Source organism: Falco cherrug (genome assembly GCF_023634085.1).
Source record: "Falco cherrug isolate bFalChe1 chromosome W unlocalized genomic scaffold, bFalChe1.pri SUPER_W_unloc_1, whole genome shotgun sequence".
NCBI classification, from domain to species: Eukaryota; Metazoa; Chordata; class Aves; order Falconiformes; family Falconidae; genus Falco; species Falco cherrug.
Window position 1 is genome coordinate 4,198,807 of NW_026599288.1, and position 25,452 is coordinate 4,224,258.

Here is a 25,452-nt window from a genome sequence, read left to right on the forward strand (position 1 = left end):
TGATGTATGTCATCTGGACTTGAGAGAATTTTGATTATCTGCAATTCAGAATTGTGTGCTCTATTTCTTATTCAGTGTTCTATATTTTACTTCCAATTTGAACAGAGAGGAAACGTCAGCACAGCCTGACAATTAGCAGCATTGCTTACTAATGAAACCTGTTAACTAAATATGGGAGCCTGCCTTTTTTTCCTCTAGTAGAAAGCTGAAACAGTCTTAGCTGAAAGCAGCAGGTCTTGGGGAGTCTGTGCTGTTTGTTATTGCTTTGCAGTGGAGATCTGCTCTGAGTTGAGGGCTTGTGTTTTGTTTTCTTCAAACTTGTTGGACATAATCTAAGAGCAGAGCTATCTATTTATTATCTATTCTAGCAGTTGCTACCTCCCAACTGGAAACTTCTGTGTCCTGTTTGGGCCCTCTAGCAGTTTAGGTCCAGTTTGGGATTTTTGCATGTTACATTTGCTGTGTATATTTTGCCTGATTACATGTCTTGTATATACTTTTGTTCCAGTTGGATAGTTTCTGACAGATTAAGAAGGAAATGAGATCATAATAAGCAAAAAAAGTGCAGTATAAATTCTGTAATGCAGGCATTCTTTATAAATCCATCTTAGCATTATTTTTCTTGATATGACAGCACCACAGCAGAAAACCAGATTAAGGATTTCTGAGTCATGCTTTGAAGTTGGTTTTTTATGAGCTTTTGTGTGCTAAAAATATGAGATTAAAACTTTCAAACAGATTTTGAGGTGGTATTCTTTGTATTGGTGCATCACAAAATTAGGTGTAAGATATAAAAGCTCAGAGCAGAGTTCAGTGAATTTCTTTCAGTCTCTAGAGATTGATGACTTTTTTTTTTTTTTTTTGATACATGGATCATGTTTGAACATTTTCTTTTTAATCAATTGCAAATATTTTTAGGCTATTTCTCCTTAGTTTCTCCAGTATGTTACATTCATGTCACAGACCTTCCCTCTTCCATGGTGTTACACCATCCTGAAATTATGTAGTGTATATAATGTTGCAATATAATGGTGTGGTTCCTGCCAGTGAGTGTTTTAATATCCCCAGTGTATAAGTCCTTTTAGTGGCTATAAAAATGCTGTAAAATGGCTTTCTAAGAGCTGTGGCTTTGTACAGTGGATCCCTGTGTATTGTAATGAAATGGAACTATCTTTCCTCCTAATGCTCTGGCAGCTCAAATTTAAAATGAGGATTATACTGTCTAACTACAACTGCTTGTATAATAAGCAGATTAACACTGTTAATTCCCCTCAGGGAAATGTTCTGCTGCTGCTTTAGATGTCCTGGCTAATGTATTTCGTGATGAACTTCTGCCACACATCTTGCCCCTTTTGAAGGAATTACTCTTCCATCCCGAATGGGTAGTTAAAGAATCTGGTATCCTTGTTCTTGGAGCAATTGCTGAAGGTAAGGCAGCAGTGCATATCAGGTTGCTGAACTTATGATTGGTTTTAAAACAGCTCTGTGATTTCTTCTAGGTAAGTTTACTTGTGCAAACAAGTATGTGTCCTTAGCTGATTTGGTTTTGGTAATTAATCTCTACATCTACTAGTTGGTGACTGAAGTTATTTAATTTTCCATTTTCAAATCTATGCATGTTTTGGAAGCTAAATAACTTAATTTCTTACATTCCTCCCTTTCTTAACTCTGCAGCATATATTTATTGGTCTCTCATGAAGTACTACCTTGATTTGATGCAACAGGAATAATTAATAAATTTGAGCCTTACATTTCATTCAGTGCTTTCAGAAACGGAGAAGACCTGTCCTGTGACTTCAGTGCCCTGAGCTGCTTTCTCTGGATGTCACTGATTTTAATGTGATAACTTCCATTTCTTTGTATTTACTCACAGGCTTGGCTTTTTGCCTGCATTTCCAGCATCTCTGTTCATTTTGCAAACTGAAGGAATATGTTTGGGTCTATCTTTTCCTAGTGTCTAGTGAACATACTTTTTCTTTGTTGCTAGAAAACTTTTTTGTTGGTTTTGATTTCAAGTCAAGCAAGGTAAAAGTTAGTACCTTGGCAAATCTCAGTGTATTGCTGCCCTTGCTGGCTTAGTGTGTAGCTTTTATTGCTGGTCAGTATTTGTGTGATATTAAGAGAAAACAAGAAGAAAATTAAATTTCTTAAGGAATACTTTTTAATGATAGGATTGCTTGTTATCAAGGCCTAATCTTTCTCTTCTTGTCTCTTGGTCACTCTGAGTAGACTGGCATAAGACTTCCAAGCTTTATAAACTAATTTTATTTGGATATTCTTGCTATAATCCATTTAATGAAGCAGAATTTTTCGGGGTTGGGGAAGTAATGAAGTAGAAAAGTAATTGAAATGAATGTAACTTTGGGGATTTTAATTATTGTTTGTGGTGAGGTTTCTTTTTAGGACTTAACATAAATTAGTTAGGCTTGCTTTGTATATTGTTAAAATGTATTACTACATGATAAAGGATGAAAATACATCCCTTCTAGGAAATAACAAAAAGTTTTATTACGTTTTCTAATTCTCATACTGTAATAGCTATATTTTTCCTTCTAGGATGCATGCAGGGTATGATTCCTTATCTTCCTGAGCTGATCCCTCACCTCATTCAGTGCCTCTCTAACAAAAAGGCTCTTGTGCGCTCCATTACATGCTGGACTCTTAGTCGCTATGCACACTGGGTAGTTAGTCAACCCCCAGACACATACTTGAAGCCATTAATGACTGAGTTGCTAAAGCGTATTCTGGATAGCAACAAAAGAGTACAAGAAGCTGCCTGCAGGTGAGCCAAATCTTAAACAAAAAGCACTATCCATGACAGTGCTTTTTCATGGGAAACTATTTTAATGCCTTTATTGATGAATGCATGACTCCATTTCTAGCTCATAATGTATTTTTTTTTCCTTTTAAATTGGAGTAGGTTCAGCATCTTCTGAAGTAGTCACAAATTACTCCAAGCTGTAATAAAATAAAAACAGATACTTTGTATTCTCTTCTCCATTTGTTGTGGTTTAACCCCAGCTGGTAACTAAGTGCCACGAAGCCACTCACTCACTCCCCCCTCACCCAGAGGGATGGGGAGGAGAATCAGAAGGGAATGTAAAACTCAAAGGTTGAGATAAGAACAATTTAATAATTGAAATAAAATAAAACAAAAAGAACAATAATAACAATAACCATTATAATGGAAAGGAGGGAGAAGGGGAGAGGAAAGAAATCAAAAGGGAAGGGAGAGAAGAAAACGAGTGATGCACAGTACAGTTGCTCACCCAGCCAGTCTCCCCCTCCCCCCTTCCCCTCCCCCTCTTCCCCCCCCCTCCCCCCTCTCCCCCCCCCTCCACCCCCCTCTCCCCACCTCCTCTCTCCCCCTCTCTCCCCTCCCCCCCTCGTGCAGGAAGTTCAGCAAATAAAGTTTTTACATGTCAGTTTGTGTGGGGCAGGAGTGTACACAGCAGGCTGCCAAGAAAGTTTCTTCATAAAGCAGAATTAGATCTTTAACATGTATGCATAACAGGATTTACAGGAATATTTTTAAATTTTCTCATCCGAATATAAGAGCTGTATCTATGTTCAATCAAAATAGGCTGAGTTTGTCTCAGTAATACCATTTTGAAAAAGTACCTTGGATGAATTTGAGGAATAAATACAGTTCTATATTTAAAAAGAAATGGGTAGTGTGGGACATTTCGGGGTGGTCTTGTTTTGTTTTTTCCAAGATACTGACTGACCTGTTTGGGGTGGGTTTTTTGTCATTCAGTGCCTTTGCTACTCTAGAAGAGGAGGCTTGTACAGAGCTTGTTCCTTATCTTGCATATATACTTGACACTTTGGTCTTCGCATTTAGTAAATACCAGCATAAAAACCTGCTCATTCTTTATGATGCTATAGGAACTCTAGCAGATTCTGTAGGACATCATCTAAATAAACCCGTGAGTATACCTTACGTTCTGTAGAAACACTTGTCATATATTGAAAAACTGTTTTGGTGGGTTTTGTAGTGTGCTTTACATGTTATAAAATGGAAAAGCTGACCTTTCTGTGTAGGCTTCAATAGTAATAAATATTTACTTGTAAAATACATAGACTGCATGTAGTTTTCCCACTACACAAATATTCCCCATTTTGAATAAATAATTGTGTGTGGTGGCTTGTAAAATGTGCTTCTCATTATTGTGACTTTTTTCCTCATTCTCTGAATTTTTCAGCTCAGAGGAGATATGTATATATCAATATAGATATGAAATGAGGCTTTAAAGAAAATGGTGGAATGTGTATGCTAATTTCTTATGACTGACTTTTGTTGATTTTTTTTAATTTTTGTAACCATTTTCAGTATAGCTAAGCTGCTCTGTATCTTTCCAATGTATTGGAGCACATTATCATTAGAAATTGCTTTATCAGAGTGTAGGAAAGACATGCATTCTTTATATATAAAACCACAGAATCCTTTGGACAAAGCACAGATAACACACAGGCGAATATAGCGGGGGGGGGTTGTAATGTACATATGTTCATTAATAGGATGTGCATACATGTCACATGCATCTTATGATGACTATTGAAACTTGATTTATTTCTCCATAGTGCTTCACATGAAATAGACATACTAGAATAAAACAATTTGGATTGTTGCCATGGCATTTTATTTGCTGTCCAAGACTCCACACCATCAAAGGACATCTTTTTTCCAATCTCTCTCTGGCCCTGGCCAGCTTGATATTTGACAGCACCAGGAGGAAGCTAAATGGGAGCTCCTGGTGATGGTGGGACTTTCTTCAGTCACTTAAAATATTGTATCTTTGGACACAGCATTAGCTGGCAGCATCTGTTGGCTCTCTAGATGCTTTCTGGGAACAACAGTACTACAGGGATGCTTTGTTTAATATCCTTGTGACTGTGACAGCAGTGGCAGGGAAGATGCAATATCTTTATACAGAATTGATAAGTGCACCCTGCTGAGGGAATAGAAAATTACTTCATCGATGAGTAGTTGCTTGAGGAAGAGGTTTCAGGAACTTGGGGGGATAGGGTTGTAGCATCAGGGGCAATGGGAGATGGTTGAGAAAAGCAGGTGGCAGATGCACGGCCAGATTGCATTGCCAGTAAAAACATTTTCTGTAGGCCCTGAAGCAATCCTATAGACTTGCAACAACCCAGGTAGCTATTAAAAGTTGCTAGACTGAAGCCAAACCTAGAGGAAAAGATTTGTTCTTGCAAAGCTACTTAAGTGCCTCAGCAAAAAATCTTGACACATAAATTGTAAATTCTAATATTAAACTACTTCTACATATTGCAACAATTATTACAGTATATCAATTTTCTTTTGCTGAAAAAGTAGAATATATCAATTCTTAATATATCAGTTTTCTAGCTTTGAAATAAACTAGTATGCAGTGAAGTGTTTCAGTAGCTGATGCATTTTCATCCTAAACAGGAGTATATTCAGATGCTAATGCCTCCGTTAATCCAGAAGTGGAACATGTTGAAGGATGAAGATAAAGATCTCTTCCCTTTATTAGAGGTAAACATTAAAATTTGAGCATGTTTTATCAACTTCTTTTAGGAATTACCCCTTTTACTAAAGATGCTCCTACTAGGAAGTGTGACTAATAAAAGCTGACAGTGTTAGGTATTTCCCATTATGGAAAAAATATTATGAATTGTAGTGAGAAAAATCTTGTGACTAAGGAAATGTCATTAGGTTTAGCAGAAATCTCTTAGGTTTTAGGGTTTTTTTTCCTGCTACTCTTGAGTGTTTTCTTTCAGATTATTTAAAAAAAAAAAAAGTTCTATCCCCCTATTGTTCTTGTCTTTTCTCCTCACTCTCCCTTCATCCCTCTTTTAAAACTATTATCAGACAGGCTGAAGGTATGAACCAGACCATGTAGTCTATTCTCTGTACTTTCCAAGTGTAATGCAGGGAAACACTTCTAGAGAAATTAGTTTTGTAACTCTTGGGTAATGTTAGGGCTTGTACACAGTCAGGATACTGAAGTTTAGTATAAGTTCTAGCTGAATTATAGTAACTGTCTTCATATGAAATTTCTTGGCCACCTCTAAGAAGATGCTGCTTCTGCAAAATTTTCTCAAGTGACATACACAGGAGAGAGTAACAATTAGCTGACAGTTGCCTTGGCTCAGCTAATCGGTACTGCCTTTCTAGGTTGTTTTTACTTAATCAGTTACTTGTGGGTATACTTAAAATACTTCTAATTCACCTCTCCCAAGTAAAAGGCACTTCGGGGGTTGAGGAAAGTTAGTGTGTGTGTATCTCATTTGTTTGTTTATTTGTTTTATTTCAGTGCCTGTCATCAGTTGCTACTGCCTTGCAATCTGGCTTTCTTCCATACTGTGAACCTGTGTACCAGCGTTGTGTAAATCTGGTTCAGAAGACTCTTGCACAAGCCATGGTATTTTTCTATTGCTATTCTGATGTTTTCAGAATATCTCCTTATACCAGTGTATTAACTATGTAAAGTTATGGGTCTGCAGGGAGATTTATAGTATTAACCACTGAATATTTAAATGAAGCTGCAGTTCTGAAACTAATTTTTTTTACTTTTATGCATAGCCCTGAGAATATCTAATACTCATTTTGAAAATGCGTACTTATTTATTGCAGTTGCATAATGCTCAGCCAGACCAATATGAGGCTCCAGATAAAGATTTCATGATTGTGGCTCTTGACTTACTCAGTGGTTTAGCTGAAGGACTTGGAGGCAACATTGAACAGCTGGTGGCTTGCAGTAATATCCTGACATTAATGTACCAATGCATGCAGGTGAGATGAGTAACCTGTTTAATCCAAGGATTTTCGTTCTTAAGAGAATCAGAAACACTTCTAGAATTGTCAGATTTTTTTTCTTCCTCTCTTTAGGATAAAATGCCTGAGGTACGGCAGAGTTCTTTTGCATTGTTAGGTGATCTGACAAAGGCGTGTTTTCAGCACGTTAAGCCTTGCATCGGTATGTTTCTTTTATATATTAAATAATTAACATGTTTTACAAACTGATAAGAGGCTGGTTTAGCCATTGTTAAGTTCCCTTTTCTGTGCCTTGCCTTGTCATGGTGTTGTAAGTTTTCATTTTCCTTCATTAGTAAGGGTCTGTAGTCTTTTTTTTCCTTCAAACTGTGTGTTTAAGACATGTTGTTCTTTTTGTAGACAGTGTAAAAGTTCATTTTACTTCTTGATTTTGATAATGTAACATGCTTCCTGTTGAGCTGGAATACAGCTAAACAGATGTACTTAGACTTCAATTAGAACAGCTGCTTTCTTTGATAAACTTTTTAATTTGTAGCTTTTTTTGTTCTACTAGTATCTATTGTTGCATATTATTTATATATATTGAAATTAGAAAACTTGGCTAGAGGGTAGGTTTTGGGGTTTTTTTTGTTGTTTTGTTTTTAATTTTAGTAGGGAAGTAGCATTAGTTATACACTCCCACATTATTCACTGTCTTTTCCTTCAGATACTCTTGAAGATACACTTAACTTAGCAAATGAATGCTTGAATAGGCTTGGAATTTAAAATTTATTTGGCAGATGTTATAATCTGTCACTGTGACTAATATTTTATTAAAATTTAATCAAGGCTCTGATTTTCTTTCTAGACTTCATTTTTGTTGGCTGTTGGGGTTTTTTTGGGGGGGGGGGGGTTGGTGGATTTTGTTTTTGTTGTTGGGGTTGTTTGGGGGTGTGTGTTTGGGGTTTTTTTGTTTGCTTTTGTTTAGTTGTTTTTTAGCACAGATGAATACATAGTTATCCAGGTGTGGGGTTTTTTCCCCTACCCCCAGGAAGGGGAGAAAAAAGGTTTCTAAAGTTACATAAAGGTAATTAGAAATTACTATTAGAAATATTTTTAAATCGTAGTTTGAAAAGATTTGTGTTGATCTGCTTAGGTTTTAAAATCCAGGTTAATCTGATATATAGCATAAATACAACTCTTGTAAAGCATTACACCTGAATTAACAAGAATTTAAATAAGCTTACACAATGTTTTAAAACCTTTTGTTCCCTCCCCATGATCTTACACTAATGGGACAAGATGGTTGTATTGTGTAATGAGAATTTAAAATGTTGTACTTTATAGCTGATTTCATGCCCATTTTGGGAACCAACCTAAACCCTGAATACATTTCTGTGTGTAACAATGCCACCTGGGCAATTGGAGAAATCTCCATCCAGATGGGTAAGACTTTTAATATTTTTTTTTTTTTTTTTTTTTTTGCACATTTACAATGGTTTGTCTGGGTGGTGGTTTTAGGGGGTTGTTCTTAGGTTGGTGGGGGTTTTTTGTTTGGTTTTTTGTTGTTTGTTTTAGTGATACTTTCATGTTAAAATTTAATTTAAATTTTATATTCTTGTCCTTGACAGTAAGTTAAATGTACCAGTTTTAAATAGATTATGTATATTAATGATCATTTTCTTCTGAATGTTTCTTTTTGGCTGTTTCAGGTATAGAGATGCAGCCTTATATTCCAATGGTGTTGCACCAGCTTGTAGAAATAATTAACAGACCCAACACACCAAAGACATTGTTAGAGAACACAGGTACCCAAAAACTGAACCATTCATGGTGAAGGGAATTAGTTATTATTTTTTAATAAGGATTAAAAAAATTGCATAGGAGTTATTTTATTGCTATGTATTTGGCTTTTGTAAGCAAAACCAACTTGTTTTGCAAAAGCTCTTACAAGTCTGTCTTGTAGCAAAGCATCTATCATATCTAGATTATTAAAGTTATTGATTTCACACCTTTATAACATTTAATATTTATTCATGATCTATTTAAGTATTCTTCTAATTTTATTTATGTATACAATATGACAAATGTATGCAATAGCACTTAAAGACTTATTGGCTTTACACTGATTTTAATATGCATGTACTGTATATATATGCCTAGTGTTTGAAACAAATGTAATTGGCATATATAAAATGAATAATGATCTCTGAATTGACAAAAAATGCACTTATTTTTTTAAGATAAATTTGTAATAATATGCACAGAAATTTAGATCTCTGATGGCAGTTTTACCACAACACAACTAAAAATTACATATAACTTCTGTTACCTGGTCACTTAAATGCAAATTTCTGAAAAAAAGTCTAATAGTGGCATGCACACTTTTGTTCTGGCTAGCAGTTTTGCTGTCCAAATTGGGAGCAGTCCCCAAATTGGAATTTCTGAGGCTTGTTTCTTTTGCCTTTATAGAGGGCATTTTCTGGTATGAAGAGCACCTTCCATACTTCAGCAAATCTTTAATAATCTAACAGGTTTCTGGTTTACAATTTTACTAATTGAGAATCTTTTGACTTTTTTCTGTTGGAAAACTGGTAAGAAAAATAATGGTTTAGTCATTATACTTGACATAATTCTGAAAATTATGCAAATTCAGTGCTACAATTAGAGATATTTTTTTTTTTTTTAGTTAAATATAAGATAAATTGAAGAGTGGTTTCTTTCAGTGCCTATTTTTTCTTCAGTACTCTCTACGCCTCACTCCCTCATTTAGTATGGAAGGTGAACTTGAAGGAAAAATTGCCTAGTTGTCTGGCATATTATAGATACTGCTTTTTGAAAATATAATTTTGGAGCAAATAACTACCTGCTATGAAATACACCATAGAATAGTATAGTAATATAAATTTTCTTTCCCCCTGCCCCAACCCCCTTTGTCTGCACTGATGGATGTGTAATACCTGTAACTGAGAAGCATCCAATACTTAAAAGTTTGCTTCCATCGCTGCTAAGAGAATTTTTTTGAAGCATCCAAACACTGATTTATATATTTGGGGGGGGGGGGGGGGGGGGTAGGGTTGTTCGGGTTTGTGGGGTTTTTTTAGTATCTTAATAGTTACTTTAAATGCGGATGCATAACTGCAAATAAACGTTGAGTGTGGTGTATATAAGTTTGTTGTGGGATATTGTGCTGCATGCCGTTGGTACATGCAAGAGTATTAATGTTTTCTGCTTTTGGTTGTTATGTAATGAGCTATAAAAACACTTATATGGAAACATACGAGACTACCTTAAGTAAAAGTAGTTGCATAGGAAATAATGAGTACATGCCAAAAAGTTAAGCTCTGACAGAAATTACTATTCCTTGTACAGACTATAGCTGTGAGAACTTAACAGATAAACCTTAAAAGTGTATTTTCACTTGAAAGTAGCACTTCAAATGCAGTTTTAGAAGTTAGATCTGCTGAAAAATTAGAGACACTGCATATTGAATTTGAGTAATGTCTGGGCAAAATAGTACATTACCAGTGAGCCACAGCTTTTGTGGAATTAATAAGTTTCAAACTGCTAGTATATCCTACACTAAACTTATTGGAGAAAGCATCATCTGCTTTATTGCATGTTTCATGAAACTGTTCACAAATGCCTGTTAATTACTGTTGCATAGTACGTCCCTTGAACATAGGTTTCCTTTCTCTGCTTCATATAAATCTGCTGGATTTTAGTATTATTCATGTATTTTGCTTCAAATAATCCTGATACATTATTCCCCACCTTCTCCTTTTTCTAAAGATTAATCTTTTGTGAGTTGAGCAAGCACCATTAAAACACACATTTGCATGATGACATTTTCTTCAGTCTGTTCCTCAGAACAAAGGACCAAACTACCTAACTGTCCATAGAAGCAGTTTTGCTTTTCAAGTTTCCTTTATGATTTTGTATCAGAAGTCAGATTCTTTACAACTTTTATGAGGAAGCCTTTTCTGAACAGGAGAAATATTGAGATTAAAGAATTAATTTTCTGCAGTCAGTTGCTGTGAGTTAGCAACCACTTCAAATTCTCTACAAGATTATGAAGAAAACAAATATTTGGTGCTCTCTGAGAAGTGTTTCATCTATTTAGTGTTTATTAGACAGACCACAATATATTCAATGTAAAAGTATTATTAATGTATTTTTACTGATAGATAGTAGTAGGCCTATTAAAATCTTTAATTCAAACTATTGAAAAAATGTTTATGAGTACTTGATACTTTAATTCCTTTCTGTCAAGAGTATCCATAATTAGTACTTTTTATTAAAAACTTTGAAGTATATGGTAGATAAATTTACTGTAAGAGATGATTCTGAAGAGGGCAGAATGACTGCTTATATCGGGAAGCCTTTGGATTTTAAATTGTGTTTTTTGGTGTTCTCTCATTTTCCTTAATTTTTCTTTTACCCTGGAGAGTATACCGTATATGTTGCTGCCTCTTATTTAGGGGGTGGTAATAAACAGCACTGGTGAAATCTTATGTTTACTATCATACGCAGATTCTGTTGGCTTCTGTTTCTGAGTTATTTGTTGTTTTTTATTTTTTTCTCCTCCCCCCTCATTTGCTCATGTCTTGGTTGGCGTTTGGTGGTGTATAACCGTGATTGCATTACCTTAGCAATAACAATTGGTCGTCTTGGTTACGTTTGTCCTCAAGAGGTGGCCCCCATGCTACAGCAGTTTATAAGACCCTGGTGTGTATTATTCAATCTTTTTTTTTTTTAATTCATCTTTCCCCCCTTTCCCCCCCTTTCCCCCCTTTCCCCCCCTTTCCCCCCTTTTCCCCCTTTTGATATATTTTTCAGTTGGTTACAAAATCTCAATCCTTAATCATTGCCAACCATGTGACTAATCTTGTCCTATCAGGTTTGTGAGTTTTTAGTAGCACTGTCATCTATTCTTTGTTGTGGCTAACGACTAATTTATGCATGGGATAAGATTGTCACATGCTTGCGTGTTAAAGCTTGACTACAAAAAAGCATTTTAAAATCCTCCAGAATGATAAAACAACGCATGCAAATACTATAAAATTTAAACTGTGCATTACTTTATTTAAAATTCAGTCTGAGGCTTGAATTGCTGTAAAGAATGTTTCTAGACTTGTTATACATAAAATAACTTGCTTGATGCTGTAAAAAATAACTGTTCTATAAGTGGTATTTGACATAATTCATACTGTGAAAGTATTATATGTTCTGCTTCTAATAATGATAGTTTCTATAAATATTTCATATACATGTTTCTTTTGTATTTAATGGAATACAAATCACACTTTCTATCTGTATATAGTGCAACAGGAAAGCAAGATTCTGGAGATGATACCTAATGGGAGTATACTAGTAAAGACTGTGTGCAACAAGTATCTTTCTAAGTGTCCAAAACAGTGTTTCAGATAAGATTATCAGTGTGACTTATTCCATCAAATACTGTAATCTAGTTCTGACCTGACTGAATGAAAAAGTAATAGAATTACTAAATCGTTTGTTCTCCAACTTACTAGGTGTACCTCTCTGCGAAACATAAGAGACAATGAAGAAAAGGATTCGGCATTCCGTGGGATATGTACCATGATCTCAGTCAACCCCAGTGGAGTAGTCCAAGTAAGATACATGAATAGATCTTAACTTTTTTGTTTTCTTTACTCGTGACATTTAGTGGAAGCTATATATGGAGTATGAAAAAGTTTAGTTTTATGTTAATTCCCTGTAGTACATGCTATAGTTGGGTTTTTTTATGTCAAGGAGGCCAAAATGTTTATATTTCAAATTATACATATCATGATACTTCAGGATTTCTGCCTCAGTAATTATCACTTATGGAAAGGACGTTACTGTTAAATTCATTTTTTGCCTTTTACTTACAAGGAACATGTAAATAATGATCTTTGATTAACTGTATTTTGATACTTTTGACAGTCTTTTTTTATGTTGAGGATATGTATGAAAATCCAAGGCAAAAGTTACATCATGGTTTAACCCCGGCCAGCAACCAAGCACCACGCAGCCACTTGCTCACTCCCCCCTCACCCAGAGGGATGGGGAGGAGAATTGGAAAGGAATTTAAAACTCAAGGGTTCAGTTTAGAACAATTTAATAGGTAAAGCAAAAGCTGCACATGCAAGCAAAGCAAAACAAGGAATTCATTCACTAATTCCCATGGACAGGCAGGTGTTCAACCATCTCCAGGAAAGCAGGGCTCCATCACGCGTAACGGTTACTTGGGAAGACAAACACCATGAGGCCGAATATCCCTCTCCCCCCCCCCCCCCCCCTTTCCCCAGTTTATATACTCAGCATGACGTCATATGGTATGGAATACCTCTTTGGCTAGCTTGGGTCACCTGTCCTGGCTGTGTCCCCTCTCAGTTTCCCGTGTCCCTCCAGCCCTCTCACTGGCAGGGCCCAAGGAACTGAAAAGTCCTTGATTTAGTATAAATGTTACCCAGCAACAACTAAAACTGTCGATGTCCTATCAACATTGTTCTCACACCAAATCCAAAACACAGCACTGTACAAGCTACTACGAAGAAAACTAACTATCCCAACTGAAACCAGGACAAGTTGACATACTAAACCTATTTTTCAGATGCAATCTAGGTTTTTTAAAAAAGAGAACAAAAACAATAACCACCCCTTCATTCTTAAAACTTGGGTAGAGAAGATTCTCTTTCAACTCAAGATATAGTGCTTACATCAGAGGTCCTCAAACTTTTTAACCAGGGGGCCGGCGCGTGGATGAAGGGGCAGGCAGTCATCTGCGGCTGCTTGGTTTCCCCCCCCAACCCCCAGCGGGGGGGGGGGCGGGGGGGTTCTGTAAATATCGGGGGGCGGATTGAGGACCCTGGGGGGCTGTATCCAGCCCGTGGGCCATAGTTTGAGGACCCCTGGCTTAAATAGTCAATATGACAAGATGCATCTCTTTAAAATAAATGGTACATCTCAAGAATAGAATATGACTTACTCTTTAGTCTCTGCAGCTCCTAATATTTTTTAAGAGGAAAACAAAGGCTAATTTCCCTCTCCTCTGCCTAGAATCCTTTCCCCTGAAACACAAGAATTAGGCCTCTATCTTGCTTCAAATTTTTCAGTTCATTTCACTAATCCCTTATTTTGTTTTTAGCATTTCCCTCTTCTACTGTCCATATGTTCTTTCACATAGCTTAAAGAGAGGGAGTAATTAAGGACTTTCTTCATTATCCCAGCTCTCTTATATAGTTTTCCTCAGTTCCTATTGAAAATCATGTGCATTATCAACTTTAAGACATCAGTCTTAAGCATTAATGGTGTAGGAGGAGGTAATGCGTGACAGCAGATGAATTAAACGTAGGGATTTTGGAGTGGCTTTAGTTTTGAACCTGTATGATAAACATTCTGTGTATCCCAGAAACAACTTCTGGCTCTGCTTAAAGAAGTAAAACAGATTTTTTCCCAACTGGAAATACATGTTAGTGAGTTGTGAGTATGGTCTTGAGTTTGTCGATTGTTAAGATGATTGGTTCTCAAACTTGGTATGTGTACTGAAGGAATTAGTTAAACAAGTGTGGTGTGGGAGGGGAAGAGGTGTTTGATTTCTGTTTTTTTAACTGTACTTTTATTTAATCAAAAACCTGAAAAATCAAAGCTATTCCTACACTCAGCTATTTCTATTTCCATACACTTAAACAAACATCAAGCATTGTTTTCAGACCTATAAATTGAGGTTTCTAACCTATGTGATTGTTTAATCTTATAGGACTTTATTTTTTTTTGTGATGCTGTTGCATCATGGATTAGCCCAAAAGACGATCTGCGGGACATGTTCTGTAAGGTAATGTTTCTAGCATGACAGTATATCTGAACTGTGGTAGTTCTGGATCTTTTGTTTCTTTCTTGCTTTCTGTTTCCACTGTTAGCACTTACTGTATTTGTGGTCATGAAGGCTTTCTTGTGATGTCATAAACTTTCAGACAAAACATCATAAAAATCTGAAGTTTTTTTACCTATATTTTCTTATATGCTTTCAGGTTATTCCAAAAATTCTTTTTAACAGTGTTGAAAAGCTCACTTGAGATCTTATTAGAAATGATATTCATCTTCAGAGAGCTTTTCATAATGTCCAGCCTACTCCATTTTGACTGCATTTGGAAGAACAGGGCTTTTTGTACCACATATAAGACATTTTTTCTGGGTTGTTTTTTTTTTTCTTTCCAGAACATGAGATCTGTGCGGTTCAAGACTCCCCCCCCTCCCTGATGCCTACTTTTTTTAGAGATATCTAGAAAATTGCAAATGAAAAATCTTCCAGTGCTAATCTGATATCCTGATCTGTTTATCTTGCTTCAGCTGTAAATAAAGTTTTTTTGGGATTGCTTAACCCTCCTCAGAATTCCTCTTAGATAAGCAAGTCATCAAGAAACCAATGTATAGGGATAGCCAAGAATGCATTCCTAGACAAAGTGTCAATAGATTTATAGATTTTAAGCAAAAGGACTGTTTGCCTTGTGTAAAATAAACAAAAACCAACCAAACAAAAAAACCCACCCAGAATGTAATATATTGTGTTTTGGCACTACTGTCTTAGGTTAACAACCAGAACAAAATAAACTTATTTCTGTTTCATGAACAGATGCTGTTACTGTTCAGTAGCGTGGCTCCCCTCATATGTTGTAAAGTGAAATTTCTATTTTTAGGAAGGATGTATATCAAGATTTAATGGTCCACTTAAAGCTGAAATGGAGCATATTTCTAAGTATGTACTTAGATCATGGGTCAGTATTAGCACTTTCTCTTCAAGTAGTGCCAAGTGTTCACATCAGAACAGAAGCTGGAACTCTTGAATCCCATCTTGAGGAGCAAAGACAAAAATTTTGTCCTAGTTAGGAGAGGCTTCAAAGGAACATCAGGGTCAGGAGATGCATGGCTGTGAGTATCCATCAGCAGAAGGAAACAGGAAATACAAGCTTAACAGAAAGTCCAGGAATACTGTCTGTGATGAGTCCAAAGCAGTTTCAGTACATGTTTCTGTCCTGGTCCTTCAGCTTTTCAGTACTTGCTTCAATAAGCTATGCTCCTCTTGTTCAAATTTTTTCCAGGATATCCATGTGGGATCTAATATGTTCAAACTATACAAAGTGTTTCTTGATTGCTTGGTGTACGGACATCCTTGCTTTTTAAAGTGCATTCTTTTGTGCTTTTTGCCATGCAAGAAAGGAGACAGCTTTTTTCAAGTAATGGCGTGCAAATTTTTTAGATTACTTCCTCACTGGAGTGAGTTTTTATGCTAGCTGAATACACGATTACTGTAGTCCAGTTGCATGTTTTTCCAGCAATAATTATGTCTTTTAGGAACAATGGGGAAAAACTTTATGTAGTCCCATGAAGTCTTTTTCTTGCTAGTGGATTGTGCAATGTTTGGGTTTTGGGGTGCGTTGGTTTTTGGAGCACTAGAGCTGAGAGAGAAAATACCCCTTCCAAAAGCACAGGTAGATGAACTGTCAGTGTTGAGATCTGATAAATACACTAAGAATTGTATCATGTTTTATAAAAGCAAGATATCTGAAGACTGTAGCTGAAGCTCACTTGCTAAAACTGTACTGCAAGTGTTCCTTTTGTTGCACCTGAACATTCTTACATAATTATTTTTTTTTGGTAGTTTCTTGGCAGCTGGCTAATAAGACTCTTTGGGTTAGAGAGGGGTGAATCTGCCTGTGAAAGGTCTCTTTCAGAGAGAAAAGCAATAAGTTAACTGGTGATGCTGTAATGTTGTTATTGCTACATGCTATTTAAGAACACCTCTGCTTGAGAAAGCTGTGTTGAGGGTGAACTCGGTGCCATGAGCTTCAACTTTGACATTGCCTTTTTTTGTGAGGTTGTTTTCCTGACAGACTGTTCCACAATTCAGTATCCTTGAGTTTAAAAAGAAAAACAAACCAAAATTTGAGACACACTGCATTCCTTTCTATTGGGAGGAGCCACTTCATCTGACTTTGTTCTTTCATGTTTGCCTTTTAACCTGCTGTTTTCAGGCTAAAATACTAAGACCTTTTTGACAGTACCATTCAGTTTTCATAGTTTTCAGTTAATTTATTACATTGGAGGGTCCTGTAGAAATCTCCCCCCTCCCCTCTTATGCCAGCTTTTGACTGCTGTGGATCCCTGTTCTTTCATAACACAAAAGATTTTAATAGCTTCCTTTTTAGTAATAGTTGTTTACAGGTTCCAAGGAAAAAACACAGCTCTTGCAGGATGTTTTTATATTTGCTTAAAATTGACAGGCATTCATTCTGTTAAATGCCGGTGGTGGTTCTGGCTCAGCTTTCCTACCAAAACATATTACGTGGGTTTTTTGGAGGGAAAAAAAAAAGTTAATGCAGTAATGTTAACATATAAACTGTAATTGACAAAATGTTTACCATTCTGAAATGGCCTAACTCTAGCTTTTAAGTCACCATAGTCAATAAAAATACATACATACACATATGTATATTTATATAGAATATAATATATATTTATGTATTTCATACTAATTTGTGTGGGTAGCTATACTCTATGTCACCCTTAACTGAAATATTGTGGTTTTTTTCTTTTAAGATAGACATTATTAGGCTTCCTTTGTTTCTTAGTAACACTTAAATATTTAACTGGAGAATTCAAATGGACAGATGCACAATCCAGCAATTTGTGATTTACTGCATATGTTGCTAGTAAATAATGATTGTGTATCTGCTGTTTAATGATTATCTTGACACACACCCCCACCACCCCCCTTGTAGATTCTTCATGGATTTAAAAATCAAGTTGGGGATGAGAATTGGAGGCGCTTCTCTGACCAGTTTCCTCTTCCCTTAAAAGAGCGCCTTGCAGCTTACTACGGAGTTTAACCTTATGCACTGTAACTGCAGTCCCATAATTAGAGGTAAGCACACGAATTTTCCTTGCTTAACAGAGCTGTATAACAGACTTCCTTCCTGTTTACATTATATGAAACAATTAATTCACTAGACTAAAATTTTTTAGATATGCTGGAACAGATATCTTTCCTTCCTATAAGAAGAAAAAAGCCTCTGCTGACTGTAGAGCTTGACATTTTGCAGAGGCTGATGTGTTTTATGCACCAATTCAGAATTGTTACAGTTCTGTCAAGAGAATGATTCAACTTCAGCAAAGAACACTGACTGTGCATTCTAGAATACTTGTATTCTTATACCACCTTGCTCTGTATGCTGTTTGTGTACACTATAAAAAGCAAAGTTCTTGTATGTAAAGTAGTGCGATACTGTGAAGAGATTATTATATTACCCCCAAAAAAGGGCAAATTAAGTTTATTCCTTCAATCTTTATATAAATTTGATACTTTTTCTAGAATTTTTATATTGAAATTATGGGAGTGAATATTGCAATTCTGTTTTATTGTTGAATGGACAACTATTAAAAGTCAGCCTAAGATTTGTCAGTCAGTGACATAAGAAACTGAATTACATTTTTATCTGAACAATGGATTAAAAATAAACCAATGTCAAACTTTTATACATTTATAAATTAGGGCATTTTAGTTCTGAAATAAGTGGATTTTTTCATCCTAATGAAGAGGAATCCAAAGTGGTAAAGCTGTCAATTATCCTCAGTTTGTACTGAGGAGACACTATGGCTATCTTTTTTAATCCACCTAAAAATGACATTGTTAGGTCAGTAGAAGGTATGTTTAATATTCTTTCTCAATGTCATAACTACCTCATAATCTTGTACTAAAAAGGCAAAAGCTTGTTAGAATATAAAGGACTGCTTTTATCTTAAATCTAAGCTTAGCCACAGCAGTGGAACTGTCAGTGTAGCTTTAAAGTATATGGTGGTGTTACATGAATAATAATTTATCTGGTGTAAATGGGTTCTTTTCTTAAACAGACTTAAAAAAGAAAATCTAGACATAAGTTCATTTTTAAGTTAAAGGTTGGCACCTTACCACTTAAAAAAGGCAAACAAGCTCTTTGTTTATGCACTGATCTGTCAGTTAAGGTTCAAGGTAAGATTTAACTCTATACTTCTATCTTTTCTTTTTCAGGTCCTTCAGTCTGGGAGACTATGAGGGAGCCTCTGCACCCAGGGAAAATGTTACCCTTTACTGGGGGGAAGGGTAAACCAGTAGGGAATACAGTACAATCCCAACCCTACTGGGAGGGGCGGGAGGGAGGTGTTGCCATCGCTGTATTAAGTCGATGTTGGGAAATGTTTTAACATCTGGAGCCTTTGTGGGTGGAAATCTGTCTCCTATTACAACTCTGCACTGGATGGGAAGAAGAAAACAAAAATCTATTAACAAAACAGTACATTCTGGACTATTGTGGGGAATTGTACCAAAATAAGAACAATATAATTGAACCATAGGAACATGTAAAGAGGAAAACTATTTTGCGCACAATAAAGGAAACCTAAGAATAGGGGTCAAAAACAGTAAAAGGCTTTCTTTTTTCTTTTATGGTTTGTTTTTTGGTTGGCTTGTTTGTGGTTTTTTTTTTAAGGGTTTTCTACATTATTTCATCCTGCTTGATGGGATTCCTAGGTAATTTGCATGTTAATGAATAACTAAACAAATGAAGTTAGTACAGTTAAAATGCAGCTTGTGTCTCTATTAGGAGCAGACACTTGCAGTGTACAATATAGAAACCCCATCATAAATTAATAAAGGTTAATGTAGACAAAATGAAGCAACCTGCAAGCTGGCAAATTAGTTGCTCCTTTCATTTTTGGGGTAAGGGGAGTAACACTTCAAAGGAAAGATTGACATCTTAATTTTTTACGTTTAAAAAAAATTAAAGTAGCAGATATGATTTGGCTATTGTACTTAATTAGATTTAATTTCTAGAGTAAGGCATTATTCTTAATGTGCAGCTTAAGGTTCAGGCATTCATTCTGGCTCATAGCGATCAGAAGTAATTTAAATTAGTGGGAAAGTAGCATGCTTGCATCACATAGAATGAAATTGGTATACATTTACCTACGTTGCACCAGTCTTGTGCTGCAGTTTACCAATTCAATATAGCCCTGCATTTAAAATTCCTTTTCTGAGATTCTGTGGATCTTATTTTTCTTAAGAAAATAGCTATAAAGTACTGTAGTTAACAATTAGGCCTTGAAATACATTTTTAGGCTCTGTTAAGATTGATAGTGTATTGTGTGTAACCTGCACAATGTGGAAAGCTAATATAACTACAAAATATTTGCCTCTGTGCTGCCAGTGTGATGTGCTTTCTGCATGGTTATATACTAGTGATTTTTAGCAGAATCTCTAAAAATGAGTTACATGGTAAGACCTGTTAAAAGCTGCATAAATGTTAGTTGGCACGTAAAGATAGTTGTAGAAGTTGATGACGTGATTGCTATATTTGTGTTTATTCCCACTCAATGTGTATTACCTTTTATGCTTTCTTTTTGTTCACAGCATGATCTTGGAGATGTTTAAGTTAATGGATGTAATGCAGGGTATCTGCAATGTATCAGCACATGTTGGTGGCCCTGTGTGATGTAGTTAAATGCACAAGGGTGCAAGTTTAAAGCTACGGAGTGAAAGTTGATTTGGATCCTCTTCATTTCATTTGTTTAGCTTTTCTGTTGATGGGGTTTTGGTTTTTTTTGGTTTGGGTTTTTTTTTTCTTCTCTCTACTTACTTGTATTCCTGTGAATAAATTCTTATTAAGTTAACCCTTTACTTTTCTTTTCATGTGTATTTTCTTATGTACTGTAAATGTGAAATCCTAACTGGTACACTTGATCTTGTGTTCATCTGGAAGTAGCAAGTCTTTATTATTTTAGATTGCCTAAAGAGTATCTCATGATGATAAAGGAAAATGGAGAGATTTTAAACTGCTGGTCAGAGGTGTGAAGCTGCACCTTTCCATTTTTTGAGTGCTGCATAATTAACCTGAAAAACAAAACTAAGTCATAACAGCCTTTTTATAGATTTAGTTTCTCACCGTTACATTGCAAAATTGGATATTGAATAACAGTTTGGGGGTTTTTTGGTGTTCTGTGGTTTGTTTGTGGTGGGTTTGTTTAGTTGGGGATTTTTCATGGGGTTTTTTGTTGGTTTTGTTTTATTGGTTTTTTTAAGAACTTGCTGCTCTTTGCATGGTTCTATTCTTTGAGTCTTAAATGATTTAGCCCTGAAGTTTGAGTTGTATGAGTGTGGACTTATAAATGCTGTTTAAAGAGTTTTGGTGGGGTTGTTTTTATGTGTGATAGCATGCACATGCACATTTAAATGTGTGTGTCCTGTTCTCCCCCCCTTTTTTTTTTTTTTTGCTTTGCAAATTTGAATGGATTATACCTGAAGTATAGTTTGGACATATACTGTATGAAGTACATTGCTTTGATAGCAAATACAAAATTCCTTCTTAACTAAGAATGCTGAATTATTAATAATTTTAGGCACTAAAAACACTTTAAAACCAAATTCTGGAAGAAGAAGAAAAAAAAAATTAGCAAGGTAGGATATTATTTTAGATGACACTAAAAAAAAAAAATTGTTGAATAGAAAACCTACCAAAATAATACTGTAGTATTACAGCTAGAATCTGAATTTAGTTAAACTTTTTAAATTTCAGAAAGCCCTTTTAACCAAATAAAACTGCTCCACCTCAGATTAGTTTAGGATGCCACTTCTGTACATAGTATTTTAATAGATATTTGTACAAATGTAAACTAATCTGGTATAACAACAAGGAAAGTAATTAAGGCAGAAATAAACAGTACTGACAAAATAGTCTTTTGTATCAGTAAGTTCTCTTATGGTCTATTTTAAAGCAAATAAACCATGTTCCTAATGCATAAAATAGAGATTTGCAGAAACCATTTAGGGTTTAATCTGAGGTAAGAAAAGTTCTGAATCAGCATTAAAAGTTATAATTCAGTTATTGCGTCATGGGATATATAAAAAGCATTTTAATTCTCATGATGTTGTCTTGACAGTTCTTGAATGTTGACTGGATGTTTATACTGGTACAATTGTTTGTTACATTCCAGTGTTTCTGCCTCTTGGCGTCCTAAAAGCAGGGCTTCATTTGCTCCTTACAAGCTGAATAAAGTGCTGTTAGTCTGCTAAACTACAGAAATTGCTGCTAAGTCATGTTGCAGATTTTCTACTTGAATATTTTTGTTGTAGGAACCTCAGGAGGTCAGTGTTTACTGGTTTTATATATGCCTTTTTCTTGTTCTGAGTTTCCCTTTTTGAAGGATTTAGAGAGTGAAGAAAAGCTGCTGATCAACCTAAGTTGGTAACAGAAAGGGTATTTAAAATCCTTATTAAATGCATCTTTTTGGCAGTTCTAAATTGCTGTTAAATTAGAAGTTCAATACTAAATTTTATTCATTGCACATTCAGGAAACTGTTTTTTTCATTTAGGAAAGAAGATTAGAATGCTTCATTATTTTAAGCAGTGCAAGCAAAAATAATCAATTTTGTAATTTTTTTCCAAAGCTTGATTATTTTCAAAATTGGTGAATATGTATATATTGTAATAAACTGATTCTTATGCTTTAGTTTATTGCTCCTTAAAGCTTGTACTCAAAACATCAGTTTTGGAAGAATGGGTTTAAAATTTATAATAATTATAATTTGTAAAAGTTATGCAGTAGCATAAATTTTGTAACTAACAATATTGATACACTGTTTTTTCTTTTTGAGTTCTTTAGGACTGTTATGTTAGCATCAATCTTAATTACTTGAACTGCATATATTATATAATAGTAAAATGTATTTTTTAAAGTTTCAAGTGGCTTTCCTCAAGCAAAATGCATTGCTACTTAGAAATAATCAAAGACTAGCTTTATCTCAGGTGAATACTCTTGTGCCCTTTTTGTTCAGAACACATGCTTATAAAAATGTGTCTTAATTATATCAGTTTATGTATTTTATATTAGGCAGCTCCTCTGTCTTAAACTTACTCTGAATTAACCTTCTACTGTTGAACAACAATGACTTTTGCTTCACCTATTTTATTCATATTGAATGTATTAACAGATAAAGGTGCAAAAACATTCTTCCCTTGAGGAGAATGCATCCATATTCAAACAACTTAAATATTTTTTGAAAAATGCTTTAAATGTAACATTGTATTGGAAATCTTTCGTTTCAGATTTTTGTCAAGAAGTTGCAAATTAACACTAATTGCTTCAATACTGTCCTTTTCATGAGGATAAATGCATAAAATTTTCTATATAGGGTCTAAAGAGTAACTTTTTATCTTAGATAAAGGTTAAGCTCTACAGTGAAACGACTGCTGTAAATTGCAAAACATCCTGCAGTTATTTCTGATAGATGCTGATGTAATTTGCATGCATATTTGTGATATATTACATAAGTATTTCCAGTAACCTCATCTTGAGTAAATAAAGCTTGATCAGTAGCTGTGTATTTCACTCACCTATGTATTCTCCAGAATGACTTGCATCCATCAGTCTACTAAGTATTTTTCTCCAATATAATTTTTTTTAGTCTGCCATTGACTCTTGCTCTTTGTACTTAATGGTTGGAGTGAGCTAGTTTTAGATAATTAGTTTAAATGGGAAACTCTGAGGTGAATACTCTTGTTGCTTGCCTTGTAGAGTATATTCTGCTAAAATAATGATACATACTTGAATGTATTTATGTGAGGGAAGTTAAAATGGCTCTACAGTAGATGAATCCCTGTGTGGTATTACAGTATACTTAAGTAAGCCAAATCCATATCTCAAATAATTCGGTGCTCATAGTATCACTTTTCTGTAAGCTGATTCTACTGTGCTACTTTTGCCTTAGGTATCTAATTCCTTACTTTGGGTGAGCAACAAAACTGAGAAGGCCAGGGTGATTTTTTTGTGAGGATGGTGATTAGAAAATAAAGGATGGGTATAAGCAGGTTTACATGGCTGTTGAAATCTCCATTGTAATACTATCTTTTTTTCATGGGAAGAGATAGGTAGTTATTTATGTCTTACTTACTAATACTAAACACTTCTAAAATTTTTAATTGGATGCTATATATAGAATAGTTTAAAATGAAAGATGACTGATCTTTCTGCTGGCAACTTAGGTTGTATGAGTTTTACTTGGAAGCTTTAAAACTGATGTTTCTGTATCTGCCACAATGTTTGAATGTTTCCTTCAAACATATCCTCCTGCAATGTCTCAAACTGTACTAAATTGAGCGATACTTCTTGAAGTCTGCCTATTTACTAACAGAACTTCATTTTAAATAGAATATGGTTTTAATTTTTGATAAGCTGCTGAATTTTAAAGAGGTTTTTGGGGCCACCAAGTATTTTGGATCATGCAGAGAATATATATTGTACTGTAGTAATTTTTTATTTACATTTGTATGATGTGATATAATAGATGTGAATGTTAATCACTGCTTAACTATGTTAATAAAGTTGTTTAAATATAGATGTTGCGTTTCAATTTTTAATGAAAGTGAAAATTTCATGTTCAGTTTGTTTTGTCTGACTCAGTAGGGCACTCTTCTGGTTCACACATGTAAGTTCTGGAGTCTCTTGAATAAGGAGGATTTTCATTTTATCTGAACAAAAATGATCTTTGGATAAGTTAAGGTCAATTCAGTTTAGATGTTTTATGCTGCTTGGGGGCAGATAAATGTAGACATAGGAGGTTTACCTGAACTGAAATGAATGTTTGTTGGGTGATACTGATAACTGCTCTACTACTGAGAAATGTTACATTGACTGTATTTTTGTTTGAAACAGCTGATGCTAAGTCTGATGAAATTGGGGGAGGGATCATTCTCATTACTTGTATTTATCAGTAATCTGAATAAAAATAGGAGTAAAATAAATTAAAATTATTCAAGACCTTGAACCAAACCTTGCAGCGGTCTTAGTCTAATTTTATCTAGCTTTTATGGGGTGATAATACAAACTGCTTAAAGATCTGTTCTTCAACTTCTATAACTTCCTGATACAGGAAATATGAAACTAACAGTAGTAGCTCTCTGGAAAAAATCCACCCATGTTAATTTGAATGTTTTATGTTCACTTCCAACTTCCAATACTTAACAGTTGGTCAATAACATATAGACTATCTAGACCAGGGGTCCTCAAACTTTTTAACCAGGGGGCCGGCGCGCAGATGAAGTGGCAGGCAGTCATTTGCGGCTGCTTGGTTTCCCCCCCCCAACCCCCGGCGGGGGGGTTCTGTAAATACCGGGGGCCAGATTGAGGACCCTGGGGGGCTGTATCCGACCCGCGGGCCGTAGTTTGAGGACCCCTGGTCTAGACAATTACATGTGTCTAGCACAGGTAGCTGCTGTATTGTAATGATTAAATTCAATAAAATATGATGTCATAACTATTAAGTAAATTCATAATAATTTATAATAGAAAGTAATTGCTGCATTCTTGGCTGAAAGTCTGCTTGACTAAGGACTTAAATTTCTGCCTCTGGAAAGTGAAGACCATGGAATAGCTGTTGACAGCACTGTAGGTGTGTAGAGACCAAATTGATTAGACAATAGATCAATTCCTGTTGGCTATAAGACATGAGTACACCAGTAACTGGGGGGGTAGTTTTGTTTTTGTCTTTCAAATAGCCCTTCCCACTCCCATTCTGTTGTGGGGTACTTGTGATAGAGCATGCTGCTGTCAGTGGGAGACAAACAAAACTGACTCTATTGACTCAGTCTGATCTTAAGCTATGGCTTCTAATTTTGAGT

General features: G+C 35.3%; 1 protein-coding gene across 4 annotated transcripts in view; it reads left to right on the plus strand.

Moving 5' to 3' along the window:
- LOC102056725 (transportin-1) overlaps positions 1-24,170 on the plus strand; it is a 77,955-nt gene extending 53,785 nt beyond the window's left edge. For 2 of the 4 annotated variants that reach the window (XM_055700199.1, XM_055700200.1), the window contains 14 exons: positions 1,276-1,428; positions 2,557-2,782; positions 3,758-3,929; positions 5,435-5,521; positions 6,303-6,410; positions 6,623-6,781; positions 6,878-6,965; positions 8,090-8,188; positions 8,455-8,550; positions 11,395-11,470; positions 12,277-12,376; positions 14,508-14,582; positions 17,606-17,669; positions 18,813-24,170. In XM_055700199.1, the coding sequence (XP_055556174.1) occupies positions 1,276-1,428; positions 2,557-2,782; positions 3,758-3,929; positions 5,435-5,521; positions 6,303-6,410; positions 6,623-6,781; positions 6,878-6,965; positions 8,090-8,188; positions 8,455-8,550; positions 11,395-11,470; positions 12,277-12,376; positions 14,508-14,582; positions 17,606-17,669; positions 18,813-18,985 (1,676 nt within the window). In that variant the 3' untranslated portion in view covers positions 18,986-24,170. Of the gene's footprint in view, positions 1-1,275; positions 1,429-2,556; positions 2,783-3,757; positions 3,930-5,434; positions 5,522-6,302; positions 6,411-6,622; positions 6,782-6,877; positions 6,966-8,089; positions 8,189-8,454; positions 8,551-11,394; positions 11,471-12,276; positions 12,377-14,507; positions 14,583-17,526; positions 17,670-18,812 lie in introns of all 4 variants that reach the window. The other 2 variants (XM_055700201.1, XM_055700202.1) reach the window with 2 other exon arrangements.
- The last annotated feature ends 1,282 nt before the right edge of the window (positions 24,171-25,452 follow it).